Here is an 18,987-nt window from a genome sequence, read left to right as displayed (position 1 = left end):
CTTAAAATTTACTTCTTTCTTCCTATCTTTGGAAATTTTCTACATTTTCTAAATGTAAATGGAGAAGCAGAAAGCAAAAACCTTTCTTTCCCAGAGATTTTTTATGTTTTTTCAGCACCTGAAAAACAGCAAGTATTATGTGTGGACATCTGACGAGATGGAAGTTTGTCAGAAGATTGTTTATTATCTCCAACAGGTCGTATTCAAACGAATGCCAAACACCGCTAGAAAAGTTGCACTAAAGTCACAGGTGAAAACGCTACAAAACGAGAAACAAAAACTGAAAAGGAAATTGATAACTTGAAAATTAGATCTAAAACACAACTTATTTATTATTCAACAAACACCAGGTCTTGCCACAGGTCTCGTCACTGGTGCTAGGCTGAACCACAAATGCATTGCTGGACTCAACCTGCCTGAGTGAATAAGGGCGATGAAACCATCCATGGGATTTTCAGAATTAGTCATTGATTCCGAACACCTTGTATAACATTTTGAAAATGTTACACCTACAAGACGATGGAATGAAGTATTTTGATGAATTAATAATAACCTATTGATGTATTTAATGATATAGTTTTCATTATAAAAATAAAATAAAAACAACAATAGAAATTAATTGGCGCTCCGGGGCGACTTCATTGATTCCAGTGGAGCATTTGCTTTTTCAGCTACAGGAAAACCCGGAAAAACCTGCAGCACCACATCATCTGAAGATCTTGATCTATGATTGATGTATTCTATCAAAATTTTGATATATATGGTTAACGAAAAAAAATATTTCAACATAAAGAATAGCAAAGACATTTGCCTACCATCAGTTCATTCATATTGTTTTTAATTTCAGTTCTTCAATAATTATTTTCTTGGTGAAAACAATAAAAGAATATCATATTGAACTTTCTTGATCTACATTTAAATGAGTAGTTTCATTTTCATTCAAAGACAATTATTCTCTGAAACCCGATCTAAATCTACGATTTGGGCGCCGCTGCATTGGTAGGTTTCAATCTCCCAAAATGGTGGAGATCAATGAAAATATATTCCTCAAATCAAAGGTGCTGCTTTCGAGTGTCCCTTGTGAGTGTTCATTATTCAGGGGATGCATGTTATGCTTAGATGGTATGAGGTTTATGTTCAAGATCATTTCAAATAAGCAATCAGATACCCCTTTCCATTCAAAAATTTCAATAAAGTAACTTCTGGGGGCAAACTATAAAACGGAGGAAAACAGTTATTACCAGAAAGTTGTCCACTTCAATTATTGATGTGATGGTAATTGTTTCTCAAATCTTCAGATTTTGAGATATTCCAGGTGGGAACGATATTTATGTTTTTTGTTATTTTAATTTGATCAACATCACACCTACCTCTCACTTATATGAAAACTAAGAACCTGATTGCTTCCATTAGTTAGATTCATTTTATTATTTGTGATTTACAAGTACTCACTTATAAACGAATATTACTGAAGTTTTATCCCAACACCAAACCGTTATTTTAACACCTTAATATATGTTTCGATCACCAAGTGATCATCTTCAAGAAGAGTGAGTTTAATCTTCCTCTTGAAGATGATCACTTTATGATCAAAATACGTGTCGAAGTGTTAAAATAACGGTTTGGTGTTGGAATAAAACTCCAGTAATATTCATTACATCAAAGGTTCCAAACAGTACATCACAAGTACTCACTTGTATCCAAATCATTAGTTATCTTTTAATATGATGTACAATAATTTCTGGTAGTTTATACCAGAATCACTTATTCACAGTAGGCATATATTCTTTTTTGATATTATGTTATCATTCGATACAATATAAGTATACATTCGGTCGGTAGCCAGGCGGTTCGACGTGGGTGCTTTGTTCACTCACTCGAATTGACTGTCGTGTTGATTGGTGGTTCAAGCCCTAGTCTGAACGATCGATTTTCACTTGATATCATCCAACCCGTGTTAGGAATCACACGTCAAAAGGTAATACCTCGTTAATCCTTAGCTCGCCCAAGTTTCCACTTCTGAGGGTTCGTAGAGATGCGACAGCTGATTAATGAAAAAACAGAACAGATTTTAAACAGACAGATTATCACTTGCATCACCTCACATAATTTTTTTAAGGTCACTGGACCATAATAAACTGTGCCAGGATTTTCATTAGTTTGCGAGTAAAATAAAAGTATTTTGTCTAAATTTTTGGAGTATTTTGTGCAATTTCCATCGACAACACTACTCGTAATATATATGGTCATACTTGGTTGATGAACTTCCTTTTTGTTTGTGACCTTGTATCAGAATTGTGTTGAAAACTATCCCTTTTCTCTCTCTGTGGTACTTCCCAATAAAAAAAAATATACAAAAAAGGCTGTCAGTTCCTGTTCAAATTTTATATAATTTTATTATACCTTTTTTTAAATTTTAGTTATACATGAGCATAATTTGATGTGATAAGACATTATTCAATAGTTTTGCAATTTTCAATAAGCAGCATATGCAGGAGCCCACAACTTCACTGAATAATAAAAGGTATCTAAGTGAATCCTAAAAATAACCAGAAAGAGATATGAAAGGAACAAAATTTATTTAAAGCTAGTTTAATATAATACAAACTATATGAACAATAAACTCTTGAATTTTATACATGTATACAAATCTTATTACACGACAAAAAAAAGCTGTGGATAAAGCTAAGGCAATTGATAACAATCAACAGATACCAGTTTATGAATATTTTTACTTAACCTTTTCAATCAATAGCTACTTAGATTAACTTCACTCAGCATAAAAAAACCTGTTGTTTGGCACTATTCATTTTGAAATAGCTTTTTCCACATGACAGTCAGAATGGGACACTTTTCGATAGCAGTTAAAATCTGCTTGTGTTATGGTGGGCCTACATTGGCTCAACTAAATTTTTTCCAAGTATTTCTTGGATAAAATTAGATTTTTTAAATCTGTGTCAATAATATTACGGTTTTTTGTTGAAGTTTCAAAAGTGATTCATTTTCCATTCTATTATCCAACAATTTTTAGACTTGAAGTTGTATGACCACTGGCTTCAAGAATTTCGTTAGAACTAAATTTGACAATAAGAGTAATAACAAATCCAAAGCACAGCTCTATGAACTTGTAATAATAAAAAGCCTATTGAATATTTATGTAATTAGTTTTTGAAGATAGGTCAACATCATTATTTTTTTCTACATTTTCTTGCTCTCACATATGTCATATTTTTTTTTAAATTCAATATTATAAAAGGTTTGTTTTTATTATAATACTATTTCATTATAAAGAAGTGGGTAAAGTGTGTAGCCTACAAACTAGAAAAATACTTTAGGTCTACTCTCATATGCAATCAAAAAGTATCAACGGCGGTATTTAAAAATAAATTTATTAGTAAAATAAACGTGACTTCATATTCACCAATTATTTTTAGAAAAACTACTTTTTTTGGAACCATTCAATTCTATTTTATATCTGGCAAAAAATATTCATTTCTAACATTGTTAAAAATTTACAATAAGCATTGCACAATTGAACATGTATAAAACAAAATTATTGGAGACAGAAGTACACATGTATAAGATTCTGTACACTAGTTTCAAAAAAAAAATTATTTTAGTAAACAGGGTGACAACAAGAACTAAAATTCTCTTAGCTCAGATATTACTGAATAATCATAATCTATTCAACATATTAAGGACAGTTCAACTGATGAATATATTGTAAGAACTATTAAACTAATTAACTCTAAAAAAAGTCAAGTTGTCAGTAAAGTTTGTGATCCTACTTGTTAAAACAAATATATAGACAGAAGATTGAGAATGAAAAAACTGAAACACTAACAAAATCATCTCTCTTCTCATCACCCTGTATTGTTTAAAGAAAATGAGTTCCTTTAAAATGATTTAAAAAGTTTTCCAAATGTCTCGTCGTTATCACCGTCACTATGGGCACTTTTCTCAATCTGTCTTAAATGTTTAAAATTGAAAACCTCCCATCGGTACTGACTGATCCGCACTGAACTGATATTGTTGATGATCGGCATCTATTGTTGGGGCGACGGTGGCGTCCTCTTCCTCGGTTCCGAAAAAGTGTTCTATTATATCAAATGCTTTTTGATATATCTCCATATTCTCGTGGGACTGCAAGAATTCTATTTTATCTAGGCCTGCAAAAAATTGATTCAGTATAATTACAAATATATAGGGTGGCTGTTTAGTGCCAAGATATCATTTGGAACAATACTCAACAGCAATGAAATTTCTCAGACCAACATGTTGCTGTGGAAGAGAGAATATCTGAAGTCATGGACAAGACAAAGAGCAAATAAGCTTTCATTAAACTTTAAAAACATCCATTTCTTCACTATGAAATACAAACTTTTCCAGGTTAATCCAAATGACAACATCCTCGAGGTAAAATTGACCTCTAGTTTGGATTTCACATAGATACTGAACTTAAACTGGAGGAGCCTGTAAATAATCTGAATAAAAAACTTGCATTATCAAGTCGGGATCAAGAGAGTTAGGTACACTATTTGCAAGTTATGCCTACTTTGCCTTTGTAGATCACATATTAGATATGGCATTGCCATGTGAGGAATATGTAGCACAGACATGCTGCAAACTGTTTTCATTTTATGAAAAAGAGCTGTCTGGATTGTGCGCGGGACAATGTCGGAGATATCTGCAAACCACTATTCTTGTTCCTGTTTTGAAGAAGGGTTTTTCCTAAATTTCCCAGAGTTTATTTATTTATTTATTTATTCACGGGTAACTCCCATTTAATATAAGTTGTACAAATATCAGATTGTTAAAACTAATCTTATCTAATTTAATTATAATTAATAACAATTTAAACAGTTATAGTAGAGAATTGAAATGAAGCGAGAATAAAAGTAAATGACAGATACTAGCAATTTAAGAATAAGTATATCTTAACTTATTTCTAAGAATATCCTCGGAAATATGAAAGAGATCGAATTTTGTATTATTCCCGTATGTGACTATTCTTGATAAAGGAGAATGCATTCCATAGTTACATCTATGGTAATCTATTGCAAAGGTTAGATTATTTCGTGTTTTTCTAGAGGGAACATGAAGATTTACTTGGGCAAGAAGAGTTGAACAATTAATTCTAAAATTAAGCAATTTATGAAGGAATATAATATCTATATGATCTCTGCGTAAACTAAGTTTCGGTAAACCAGTTACAGACCGAATTTCTGAAAAAGAGTGATCACTGAGAGGTATAGTTACACTGATTTTTATAAAAAGGGTAACAAAAATATCAGTAATTACCGACCCATCTCCTTGATTCCTAACATATCAAAATTAATTGATTTGGCTTATAAAATTAGATTGATCAATTATTAATAAATAACAAATATAATGAATTAAAAGATTTCAAATATTAGTGGCTTCAGCAACTGAAACCAGTTTGAACCAATTCGAATTAATGACTAAATTGAGGACCCAATTCGAGGACCAATTCTAGATCTCGAGGTACAAACCGATGACATCAGATTATTACCATCATTATTTCACAATTACTTCCAATATCTCACGTTGGTGTCGAGTCTAAGGACATAGCCTATCACGCCGATGACAAGCGTTCAACTCTCCGATCTTTTTTAATTCCCCAATGACGTGTACACTCCGATTGGTGACAGGACACCACGTGAGAATTAGGTGTACTCTGGTTGATTGGGTGATCTGTTTGCCTTGTATGGCGAGCTGAGAGGCAACCTAGCTGGTGTGATGACGTCACAGTCTGCCTGAATAAGGGCTACTTCGGCAAATCTTCGGAAGTCCTCAGAAACAGTTGATATTTTGACTGTTTTTTTCAAATTTTTGTCTTATTAACGGGGACATAATTATTTTATTACATTATTTTTATTGTTAACAATTGAACATCAGATATTTACTTAATAAGTAAGGTACCTGCGTTAAGGTCTTTTTTGATGCATTTCAGAGAAATCGTAGATCTATAAGTTATACTTCAATTGATTATTTGAAGAATGTATGTTTCTGAAGAGAATTTTTTAGAAAACAGCTGCCAACCCTATTCATTAGGGGATATTACAGCATTATTTTTCTATAGTTCAACCTCAAAGTCATTTTTTTAACACGTTATTTTTCTGTTATTTTTCAGAGATATACTGAATTGACAATTCATTCCTGAACGATTAAAACAGGTAATAGCTTGACAAGGATTAAAGTTAATTAGTATAAACACCTGCATTTTCTTTGCTGGTAAAAAATATAATGCAATTTTGTTTGCAAATGATCTGACAATAATCCACTTTAAACCCTGTCCTGTTTTCATCTTTTAGGATAATTTTATCAATTTGCTATTTTTATGAAAGAAAACACTTTACGCTCTTGTTTTTCAAAATTAATGCTATGACACGTTCCTTCAGTTTTTGTCAGTTTTAGCACCATTCATTGTGAGAACACTTTCAATAAAAAATACTTCACTTGGTTCTTCAACTATGAAGTTTCAGGTAATGAGACTATGCAGAATATATTTTTTGTCAAAGAAAACAAGAAACAAATCAAAATTTCTTTGGAATATCATGAAAAATAGTCCAATGTTCAAGAGAAAGTACCCGGTTACTTTTCTTGAAAAAATTCTGCCCAAATGATAATTTACCTAATTTTATTTTACCAACAATTAGGTTTAGCTCCTAACTGAAAGATGTCAATATCTCATTATCTCTATAATATCATAAAGTTACTTATATGAACCGAGGAAAATAATATTGATGACAGTTTATAAGTATTTCTATTCAAATGGCATGTATTGTGATTCACAATTCGAAGTTTAATGATTATAGCTTTCGTGATAGGTACTTAATCTATCAAGTTTTCACTTTTTATATTACTTTATGTGTGGCAAAATAATAGTAAGTTTTTATTTCACATGTTGAATATCGATACCACTCAATAATCAAGGCAACAATAGCTGAATAACCCAATATAATATGTTAGCAAATACATAAATAACTTTCCACATTTTATCAGCCCATCACTTGAAACACTAAAATGTTGTTCAACAAACACTTGAAGTGCCCACATTATTTTCCTGTTTTCGAATAATAATTACTTTAGTAATTCCAAATTACCTCTTTATTTCGTAATGTTTTCGAGGATTTCATGTGTATTTTATGGCAGTGCCCCAAACAGAAATCAAATATTGGAGTTTTTAATGGTAATATTCTCTCCCTCTGATTTTGAATATGTGTGGACCATGACAAAGGTTGATCTGTCATAATCACACACCAAAATAATCAAAATTTTTGTTTGGGAGGCTGAACTAGCATCCACCAATTAAATTTTACTTTATTTGCGGCAAAGAAATACGAAGTTTTTATTTCACATGTCCAATCTCTTGATACCAGTCAATAAGTCTATAATAATAATAATATTTATTAGTCTCAAGAAACACACAGTTTTTAGACACGTCAATACAATTTCTACAATAGGTTTGAGAGGGTAAGATTTGTCAATATAGTTTTAAAAAAATGCTTGTAGATAAATTAGATTTACAAAAAAAAAATACAAGTTAACAAGATGAAATTCCAATCTTATAAGACTTGACTAAAATATAAAGCCATGAGCTTTTACAAATTATAAACACATAGCTAACGTATTATATATATTCAAAGTTGAGTAAGTTCGGGAGGTGACCACAAAAGTGTTTCTTTCTTCTTGGATAACTTCGAAAAATTGATCAATTTCATATAAAGGATGTTTGGTTAATATTTTCTTCAAGTTTTTGAATCTTTTAAATGGCAAGTTACGAAATTCGGGAGATAAGGCATTGTATAGCTCAATTCCTATATTATCTGTTCTTTTCAACCTATTAGCTGTAGGAACAAGGTTTGATTTATTTCTTGTATCATGTTGGTGTATATCCTTGTGAGCAACTTCATTCAACAAGTTTTGTTGAACAAGAAGCGGATTTTCATAGACAATAACTGAATATAGGGTCATTATTTTAAGTTTTACCAATATTGGTCGACACTTTTCATCATAATTGGCAGAGATTATGCTTCTTACTGCAGATTTTTGAATGACAAATATTCTATTAAGATGTACCTTTGATGCATTATTCCAATTATTATACCATACCTAAGGACTGAATGAAAAAGAGAATGATATGTTGCAAGTGCCGCACTTTGATTTACTATTTTTTTGATTCTTCTGATAGCAAAAACCGTCTTACTAAGTTTACTACACATGTTATTTATGTAGTCTATCCATTTCAGGTTGGAATCTATTTGTAACCCCAAAAATTTGGTAGAATTTTTGTTATCTCGATTTAAGCAAATTGTTTCAAAAGTTAGACTTTCTGTTTTTTGTTCATTGAGAATCAAGTCATTTGGTGTGAACCATGATCGAGCTTTCTCTAATATGTCAGTATGGATCATATGAGGATCATCTATTTTATATATTTTTTTGCCCAAGGTTGCATCATCTGCATACAATATAGTTTCTATGCCTGACGAGTTCATCACGTGAGGTATGTCGTTGATATATATTAGAAACACAAGTGGCCCCAATATTGACCATTGTGGCACTCCTCTTAATATTTTTCTTTTTTCACTTTTGGTGTTTCCTAGATCTACAATTTGATATCTTTCGTCCAGGCAGACACTGCTCATAGATAATGATACTCAGTGGTTAAACAATATTATTCAACTAACGACACTGAAATGTAGAAGAAAATAATTTCACGGATAAGTCACTTAAGAGAAGGTTGAAAACTTAAAATATTTATGGAAATAAAAAGTTACTCCTTCTGTCAAGCCAAATTAGACAAGCACCTTGAGTAAGGCTGATTGTGAATACTATTCAGAGAGGTGGTTTACACTCAAATAGAATAACCGAGTTAAATTTGAAATAAAAGTTTCTACATTGATGAGCCTTTTGATCTCTTAAATATTTTAGTATCTGGGAGGGTGAATCAGTATTTCTCAAGGTTCAGTTCTTGGACCCACTTCATTCTCAATATAGAATCATCATTATATAAATTTATTCGCTGATGATCACTCAGTCTATTTTAACTTTCATCTAAAATATGTACAAGATACCACTGCTCGGATCTTTTTTTGGAAAAAAGTTTTTTGGCTTGCCACTTTTACATCATTATACAAAAAATGTGAGTAACTTCCAAAGAAAAGGATGAAGAGGTGGTTCTGTAAACTGTTTAGTGAAAATCTCACGATTCAGTGTTAAATTTTCATCAAGGATTGGCCAATTTCATCATATATTTTTATTAGGGAAAGTAATTCAATGAATATCAATATCCATCTGCCGTAATCTAACCTAACCTCCCATTCATGTCTCAATGTGAGTTTAAAATCACTCACTTGCCTGGCATAGGAGTATCAGTTTTAGAAAATCCCTGTGACTTGCAGCATGCTGAAAATATTGCGCTGATTTTCTTCAGTACAGTAGAAATCTGAAATAATTAAATGACACAAATCATAAATTCACTCACCATAACATTCTTCAATGAGCACAGCATAAGGATTTGTACCATTTTGTGCTTTGGCATCCTGTTCCCCCAATCGCAAAATATTTTCCAAGCCATTGAGTGCCACATGAACAATCTTGGCATCCATAACAGTGAGTAAATCGCATAACGGCCCAATGCAATTTTGGCTCACTAGATAGCGGATTTGATCAGGCGTACCGCCACTTGTCGCATTCGTAATTGCCCAGGCTGCTTCTTTACGAGTCTTGAACTCAGCCTTGCTTAGAATTTCGATCAGAACCGGAAAGATATTTGCTTCGATCACAGCCTGAAGAATAATTTTCAAACAAAGTGATATGATATCATTAACCAAATTGTTTATACCAACCTGTATTTGTTGACGGTTTCCGGCAGTGATATTACTGATGGTCCAACAAGCTTCTTTCCTAACTGATTCCTTTTGAGACGACAGTAAATGATGGAGACAGGGTAGAGCGGAACAGTTCAGTACGACCTGGGTTTGAACATCATCGCCAGTAACAATATTACCAACTGCCCTTAGAGCGGCGGAAACAACATTGGGAGGTTGTGCCATCAAGAGCTCCACTAATCTTCTACATACGCCAGCATCTACTACGGCCTGATATAAAAAAAAAACTTAATTTCAAACTTGATACAACAAAATTAATCACAAAGACATCTGAGAATGGTAGGTAACTCCTCGTTGTTTTCAATTTCATATGTAAACTTTATATCGAAAAATCTGTTAAGAGTCGAAACAAACTGCTGTATTTTGATTTCTTCTTTCAACTAGGAATCGGTTCAGATCAATTACAGGGCTACTCACTGGACACTGTCGTTTGAGAGGACACCTCATTAAAATAGGGTTGTACAATGAAGACATTAGTTACAGGGAATGCAAAAAAAGGGATAGACAGCTCAGCTCGTCATATTTAATGAAAATGTGAGGCACTCGATCACAGGAGACGACCCAAACTATGTCTAGAAGTATATGATGTACATCCAGCAAGGGAATTCTACCTACAAAAACTAGTACAACGAACGAGATTGTTAAGAATCGCTGTCATAAACTATACTAATTAGACCCCAAAAAAGGTCCTAGACCTGACGGAATAGCTCCTTTATTATTAAAGAAATGTAGATCTAGCTTGGCAAAACCTTTGTTTTTACTATTTACTGCATCACTGAATTTAGGACAATTTCCACGTTCTTGGTAAATCAGGGGATAAGGCAAATATACAAAATTATAGACCAATCACAATTCTTAGTGCAATCTCAAAATTATTAGAGAGTTTGATCTGCGATCAAATAAAAAATCCACTGAACCAAGTTATTATACAACCACCAGATCATTGAAAACAGTGTGTTTTCTAAATTTTTAGGACTATACATTGACAATGGTCTCAAATTTAATGAACATGTCAAAAACCTGAATGAAAAATTGTCCTCTGGTTGTTACGCTGTAAAAATTGCTGCAAACGAACTAGGTTACACAATCGCAAAGTCAGTATACTACTCCTTGATAGAGTCACATTTGCGATATGGTATCCCATTCTGGGGAGTAAGCAGTGGAAATGTTCTTCAAAGTGTTTTTGTTTTACAAAAAAGAGCCCTGAGATACCTCTGTAAATTAAAATTTCGCGATTCGTGTAGAGTTCACTTCAAGCAACATAACCTTCTCACGATAGTGCATATATTTATACTTGAAACAGTGTGTCTCATTTATAAACATAAACAAAATTTCATTACAGATAGTAGATATGCCACCCGCCAAAGTGACCATATCAAACTACCTTTACCATATTCCACTCTAGTTAAGGACTCCATTATATATAACGGCTGCAAGATGTACAACCACCTTCCAAATTATATCAAAAATATACAGTCCAACACTGGCTTCAGAAAAGCTGTAAAAAGCGTTCTTTCCGATAGAACCTATTATAGTTTGGAAGAATATTATGCGGATATAATAGACTAATAATAAATATACCAAAACTTTACATTTTGATATTATATACCTACTATTATTTGTTATATTTTAAATTTTGAATGAGTGACTGATTGCTTTTTAACAATTCAATTTTATAAAGTAGTATACTAAGTAAATAATTATCTAAATGTTATTCATATAATTTAATTTAATTTATTTTATTTATACAGGCTTTGTCAATATGCTTTGATAATAAAGCATATTTTGATTGATTGATTGATTACAAGTGCAGCACGGTTTTTGCCTGGATGAATTAACAACTACAAATTTGCTAACGTTAACCCAATTTGTGTTGAATGCCTTGGAACAAAAGTACCAAGTGGATGTAAATTACACAGACTTTTCCAAGACATTCGACACAGTTAATCATGAAGTATTGCTTAGGAAATTTGAAGCGATAGATTCATTGAACTGGTTTGCAAGCTATCTTCGAGATAGAAATCAATATGTAAAAGTCAAGAGTTTCATATCTGAGAAGATTTACGTCACATCAGGATTGCCACAAGGAAGCCACTTAGGCCCCTTCTTGTTAAATACTTTCATCAATGATATTGAAGAAATAATCGAACATTCAAAATTTCTGCTGTTTGCAAAAGATCTTAAAATATTTAGCACTGTCATCAACAAGCAACGATGTGGGAATGTTTAAAGGGACCTCACCTCAATTGTGAGGTGAAGTTTGCTATCACTTCTAAAAAACAATACATAGATGTGTATATGGACTCAGTTATAGTCCTTGGGTTTAATCTCAGTTTTAATTTTTTTGGGTATATTTTTTTAGGTTTAATTTTAATATTGATCTTAGTTATAAGTATTTATGTACACCTTTGTAAAAACATGTTTGTATATTAGGTGCTGCCCCTTAGATAAGTAGGTGAATAAATAAAAAAAAGTTTGGGAAAAAATGCAATAAGCCCACGAGGCTGCGTATTTCCTGGAAACTTGGGAGAAATGGACAAGTCAGGCAACTTCCAAGTAGTAGAAAAAAGTTTACTCTTGTCCAGCTCAAATTTGCTCATGGCAGATTAGTTATAAAAGAGGACAGATTTTCCAAAATCTTTGTATGTTATGTCAAAAACGTCTATATCAATTGATTTAATTGCATAATGAAAATATTGTACTTTTCTAGTGCAAAATCAAAAATGAAAACTATCAAGGAGAGATACATACGTATAAGAAAATAAATATTTCAAAACATTAATCTCTTCCAACTACCTACACATTAGGCTCTGGTAAACGTCTGTCGGAAAACAACTACTTCCCCGGCTAATACCACGCTGGATATTGAACTATATCCGACAGACATTTATCAAATAAAAATATGCTTTATTACCCAAGATTTGAACAGCTCGTTGGCAAAGAATAGTAAGCCAAAACGTGTATATGGGTCATTAAATTAACAAATACAAGCTATTGAATAATGCTCGGAAACCAGAGCAGTGAATATGGACAGAACAATATTAAGTCCGGCTGAACAGATACAAATATAAGTACATGAATTTATGAATATGGAGTAAATGTAAATATCCAATACATTTCATGTTGATTTTAATAACTTGTGTACATAAAGATACTACTACGTGCCCCAATTACTCGATAGAGCCTTGGTAGAGTTAGTCCAGACTATAATAGGGCCTCAACCACCAGCAGTAAACAATATTTCATTTTCATATTTCTAGTACATGTGTTGAAGAATGTGTTATGTAATAAAAAAAGAGTTGAAAAATTTTAAACTATTTTCCTGAAAAATATTTTTATTACCTGAATTTTTTCATTAGGTCCATCGGACAAATAGCTGAGAGACCAACAAGTGTCTGATAAAACATCAGGATCAGTGTGGAACAAAAGTCTGGCAAGTATCGGCAGACATGGAGCAACCTTCGTAAAATCGGGTGGTGGGTTTTTACCCCTGCACAAATTTGAAAGAGCCCATACAGCGTTTCTTGTCATTGTCAAACGAGTAGATTTACTAAGTAATCTGTAAAGAGAATCAACATTAAAAAACAAGTAGATAGATAGATAGATATGTTTAATCATCACTGAAGTTTTACAAGATACAGCATATAAACTTGTCTCCCTAAAACTTATCGGACTAGTCAGACATACAACAAATACAATTAGTATAAAAATAAAAGCATAAGCTACCCTATACCAATTTATATATACTATGAACAGAATGCTAAGAACTCGTCCATTGAATAAAAGGCATTTGAACATAAAAGATCAAACAATTTTGATTTAAATAATTTAAAGCTCTCAATTTCACCCATTAGTGTGACTGTGGGATTATAGCAAATAATTTCCTGATACATAAATGAATTCTGTCCCAGTGATAAGCGAGAGAATGGCAAACGTATACAATTAGCGTTGCGTGTACTATATAGGTTGAAATGATTTGTCATCCCCATTCGAAAAGCAACAAATTGAACCAAGTAATTGTTCAACTTTCCTAAGGCAAATAAGCTGAAAAATTTTCATTGCTTACTGTAAGAGAGGAACCAATATCCCAGAATCTAAAACATGGTCTCGACATTCTGGAGAATCACCAGCTATATTTCCGAGTGCCCAAACAGCTTGTTCCTGAAAAATAAACAAGTTTCAAAGAATTTACAAACTGGATTTTTTTAGATGAATTACCTGAACATCTTCATAAGTGCTACCTAAAAGTGCCACAAATATGGGTACAGCTCCTGCATCGATAACCATCCTAGTTTGTTGAGAAGTACCAGACGCTATGTTTGTGAGGGCCCATGCAGCTTCAAACTATAAAATACATAGACGGTTGTAAATCAAATAAAATCAAAATATGCTTTATTAACCAAGATCTGAACATCTTATTGGCAAAGTCTAGTAATGCACACAATTTTTATGCCGACGGAATTAATTGACTTGTGTTAAGTTGGCAAAAGTGCGCTGATTCAAATGACTCTTATTTTGATTAAATTGAGATATTACCGTATAAAGTAGACTCAATTTGACTTTGGCATCAATCACTGCTTCGATTGAGATGAAAAATTTATGTGACGTGATTCATATTTATTTTCTGTGAAATTTAATTTTTTTCACGAAAAAAATACCAATGTGGGGTTATATCTCAAAATATTGAATGAAACTATTTGAGAAATTTTTCCTAAATACAATTTTCAGTCCAAATAACAAGTTTCACTAGCATAAGATAATTTTGATCATCTCTCTTTTTTTGTAAATTACCCCAGTATCGCAAAATAAGACTCAGCACAATATACATAAAATTCCTTTGTTTTTCCAATGCTTTATTCCATACACTGGATAGAGTAACATTTTCTAATAACAAAAATCATAATATGTATAAAAATTAAACACATTCACAATTCCACTTTTTTAATCAATGACAACTATTCCCGCTTCATTCACTTGAACTGTTTTCGTAATATTCAAATGTATTTCTTTCAGGCATAAACTACCTTTTCAAAAATTTATATTTTATGATGTTACCTTCAACAAATAAATTTTACATCACCTATTTTCATACCCCTATTTCGATTTTATAGAAAAACAAACTTTCAATATGGCGCCAAAAAACGTGTTTGGAATGAAGCATTATCAAAACTATGAAATTTTAAGTAGATTGCGCTGACTCTCATTTTGCAGAAGTGGTGCAATTCACAAAAAAAAAACAAAATATGGACTTAAAATTTTATCTAGAAAAACTTTTTCTGAATAACTTTTTTTGATATTCTGAAAAATCACCTCATTATTGGATTTTTTTTGTAAAAAACTCAAGTTTGCCAGATAATGCAAATCATGTGATTGTGGACTTCACTGGTCACACTGTATACGCTATGTATCATCAATGAAGAATAAACATTATGATTATATGTGTATAATATGTTTGTATTTAATTCGCCTCAATTATCCACAGAGAGTGGAAATGGACGGGAGACTACATCTATATGATGTAATAATCTTCAGACAATGAAGTATATATGATTATATTTGAAATCTTTTTTCATTAATTAGAGAAAACTTTGATTATCAACCAGTAAAATTTTAATACTCCACTGCTTGCGTAGTTTCTGAGAGATACATCACGAAACTCGATCATTAGGCCTAACCAACCATATTTTTGATTGAGATATGTATACTGACAAGTGTTCTTGTATCTGAGGAATATGACATCATTGAACACGTAAGAAATTGTTATGAAGTTATTTGAATATCAAAAATTTCTTGTTTTACAGTTCCTGTGGATTTTGTTGGAGTTTTCAAGAACACGCCTACCAAAAAAAACCGCTACCAAGATTGGGATGGATGTGCGCGACAGTATTGCTAGAAATACTAAAATTTTCATATGCTCATATGCTTGTAGAAATAATATTCATAGTGATAGATGAACATTTTCACAAACATTTTTTATTTCTAGACTCCTTTCGATATGGAGGAAGCTATGGTGTTATCGAATATAGTTTCCTCCTTATGAAGGAAGCTACGGTGTTGGCCTCAACCAATGAGATGATTCACAAATATTTCCACATTCATGTTCCCACTACAAACCCCACCCCCCTCTCGACTAGGAACATAAATACCAGGCCAGAGCCTTTGGACCCACCGTCGAACTGGGGAGTAGGCAGATTGAGACCTAATATCTATAAACTGTTGGGATACATACATGAACACAAAAAAAACATTCAACCAAATGAAATAATATGTATGACTGCAATACAAGGCGCAGTAATTTCTTTGAAGTAAAACAATTTACCTTCAATTTCTTCAAAAAATCCATAGGATAAAATGGAGTCAAATCTCAACACTTTTTCAAATTATGTGTGGTTCTGAAAATGCTGCTGGATCACATTTTTTACACTCTTCAAGAATTCAGACTTCTTTCAAAACAAAAAAACAACACCACCAATAATCTGAATGTTGTTAGTAAATAAATATGAATGTGTTGTCAATATATCAAAGTCATGAATGAATTTTTCAAAATGTATATTTCAACAGAAAATTTTATATCTTTTCATTATTATTTCTCTAACGCCTAGCCTAATCTGCATTACTATGTAGCAAATTAGATGAATAAAACTGATGATATACAGTCAATTTAGATTGTTTGTTTCATTACCATGTGTACATTCTATGCTATATTGGAGACTATTTATCTCAGTGCAGCCTTTGCAGATTTTTACAGGTATTGAATACACTGGAGTGAAAGGTATTCCTAGTTCATGTGAATCCTAAAATTTGGATTTCAAACATACATTTTTTTAGTTTATATTACCATTTTCTTTTTCTGGAAATAATATCAAAGTTTATCTCTCATACACCAAGCTCTATCAAGCAAAATATGTGCAATTTCAGAATTTCAAATATTTTGCTTCAGAGCGAATGCCTTTGTTCTTATTAATTTGAGGTAAAGATCCCTTGACCCAGTGTCAGGATTTTATCAAATTATTGTTTTAGTCTTAAGCCATTTGCTTAGCAAAAATTTGAAAATCCTGGAAGTGCTCACATTTCAACTGATCGAACATGATTCACTTCGGATATAACCATTGAATAAATGTATTCTATTCTATAAGATTGGTGGTTAATTTTAGTAGTTCTTGTTGATATTTCAAACAAATATTTGATTTTTCCAATACCCGAAAAAAACTATCACGATTTTTCAATCAGTTATGAAAATTACAAGGGAGAAAAACAAAACTAGTACTATTGTTTGAGAAAAATGTGTGGATAGTTCAGCGATGAATAGTTTCAAAGCCTGTAAATGAATATATAAAACTTTACCAACCAAATTACTTTTATTCCTTCAATATAGTTACTATTTAGGTAAAGATTTTCATTTTTATTTCGTAAGATAAAAGTAAAAGTTTAACGAAACAAGATATTTATGAAATAAATTGATAATAATATATCAAAAGATATTGGTTCCCAACACGAAACTGAACAAATATTTGATTACCTGTAGTGTACAGTTGACAGTGTTTTGTAAAAATTCCACAAAGCGTGGCACAATTCCTGTCTGTATCACTTCATCTATAGGTGGATTAGGTTCTCGACTAAGTAATTTTCTAAATTTCTGTGTTGCTGCCAACTGTAGTTCAGGATTGCTGCTGTACAAATCTTGAACCATGTCCTGTGTTACCCCTGGAGTCACAGGAGATGAAATATCTCCTTCCAACTGAAAATAATGCTACTTATCACACACACTTTTGTAAAAACTCAGGTTACATACTTGCAGCGGATCATCTTCGGGTAGTAACTGGTTAACATTAACATTACGTCGTTTATTTAGCTGCTGATCCCGTTTTGCCTTTCGCAGCTGTACACCTTCCTCTTCTCTTCGTCTTCGTAGTTCCACACTATCTAAAGCAGTATTCTTATATCGGTGCTTGTGTCCTGAACCAGACATCTAAAATTCACAAAACAAATTACATATGGCGAGTATAATGTATATTTCAATTTCAAAATTGCAAGGGTAGATGAATGACTAATGTCAATGAACAATAGTGGAAAATGGAAAATAAAAAATATAGAAAAATTCTACAGATATGATAAACTAATGTATGAAAATTAAATGTCATAAATGTTTAGTACTCACGTTAATCGAAGTATTCTATTAGATTATTTATTAGATACAATTTATAGCACCATTTACCTTGCATTCAAGGAAAATTTTTAGGAAGAATTAATTGTAGACTGCTGACAACTGACACAGCACTTTCATGACAACATTGAAAACCAAAATTTCCTATGATTTATCATAAGGTGTGTTCAGTTTTAAATCTCTGGTCCAACCTTAGTTTTTATTTATGATCGAAGAGGTGTTTTTCTTCAATAGAACTGTTTTTACATTTGTTTACAACTAATTAAGAATGACTGATGTTCAAGAAGGCATTAGTATGTCAGTAAGAAAGTGTCTTGAACTTTTCTTTGAAGTATATTATGATGACGAACAACAGCCAAAGATTTCAAAAGGTTAATAAGTTTGTAAAAATATTTGAAAGTCAACTGATTTTCTTAAACATAACAAGCGACAACTAAAAAACTCTCTGATAATATCGTTGATCTTGGATATACCGATCACATGTTTTCGTCGCTCTCATATAAACCTAATACAAAGTAGATGTAACGGAAACAAACGATCTGTATTATCTAAGTTCATGCAACATTAAACAAAATTTTATAAATGTCTATTTATAAACTCATAATTCACACATTTTCGGACAGTTCAAAAATACTTGCAAACGCATTATTAGTAACACGATTTAGTAACCGATGAATTTAACGAACGGAAGGATGTACCAAAAGTTGATTTTGAAATTTTGCCCTTCGATGTAATCGTTAACATGAGGAACAGTAGTCTGATGAAATGAAATCCATCGAATAAAATCCGGTGAAAAAATAAACACGCGTTCCACCAGCCTAATCCACAAACCACCTACTAAGTAGTAAGTAAGTAGTTTGTGGCCTAATCAAGTAATCAACTTGGTTTAAATAAAAACCGCTGAGGTTG

The 18,987-nt window shown here is 32.1% G+C and overlaps 1 protein-coding gene across 1 annotated transcript; it reads right to left on the bottom strand.

Moving 5' to 3' along the window:
• Positions 1-2,562: 2,562 nt before the first annotated feature.
• On the bottom strand, positions 2,563-18,197 carry Kap-alpha1 (karyopherin alpha1). The gene is made up of 9 exons (XM_023174627.2): positions 18,073-18,197; positions 17,707-17,883; positions 17,434-17,652; positions 14,133-14,258; positions 13,981-14,075; positions 13,257-13,473; positions 9,873-10,124; positions 9,509-9,812; positions 2,563-4,169 (listed from the first exon to the last, which is right to left on the bottom strand). Exons 2-9 carry the CDS (start codon positions 17,881-17,883, stop codon positions 3,979-3,981), a joined length of 1,581 nt encoding a protein of 526 aa, XP_023030395.1. The 5' UTR covers positions 18,073-18,197; the 3' UTR covers positions 2,563-3,978.
• Positions 18,198-18,987: the final 790 nt, after the last annotated feature.

The sequence above is a fragment of the Leptinotarsa decemlineata genome, unplaced genomic scaffold, assembly GCF_025532065.1.
Source record: "Leptinotarsa decemlineata unplaced genomic scaffold, Ldec_3_MD MMD2_tig00026328_RagTag_RagTag, whole genome shotgun sequence".
Lineage (NCBI taxonomy): Eukaryota > Metazoa > Arthropoda > Insecta > Coleoptera > Chrysomelidae > Leptinotarsa > Leptinotarsa decemlineata.
This window is presented reverse-complemented; position numbering and strand designations above follow the sequence as displayed.

Excerpts from the sequence above, each read along its gene's own strand:
- Kap-alpha1 (XM_023174627.2), bottom strand. The coding sequence starts at position 17,883 with ATGTCTGGTTCAGGACACAAGCACCGATATAAGAATACTGCTTTAGAT. Across the intron at positions 14,076-14,132 it reads GCACTTATGAAGATGTTCAG|GAACAAGCTGTTTGGGCACT; the intron begins GTAATTCATCTA and ends TTTATTTTTCAG. Across the intron at positions 9,813-9,872 it reads GAAACCGTCAACAAATACAG|GCTGTGATCGAAGCAAATAT; the intron begins GTTGGTATAAAC and ends ATTATTCTTCAG.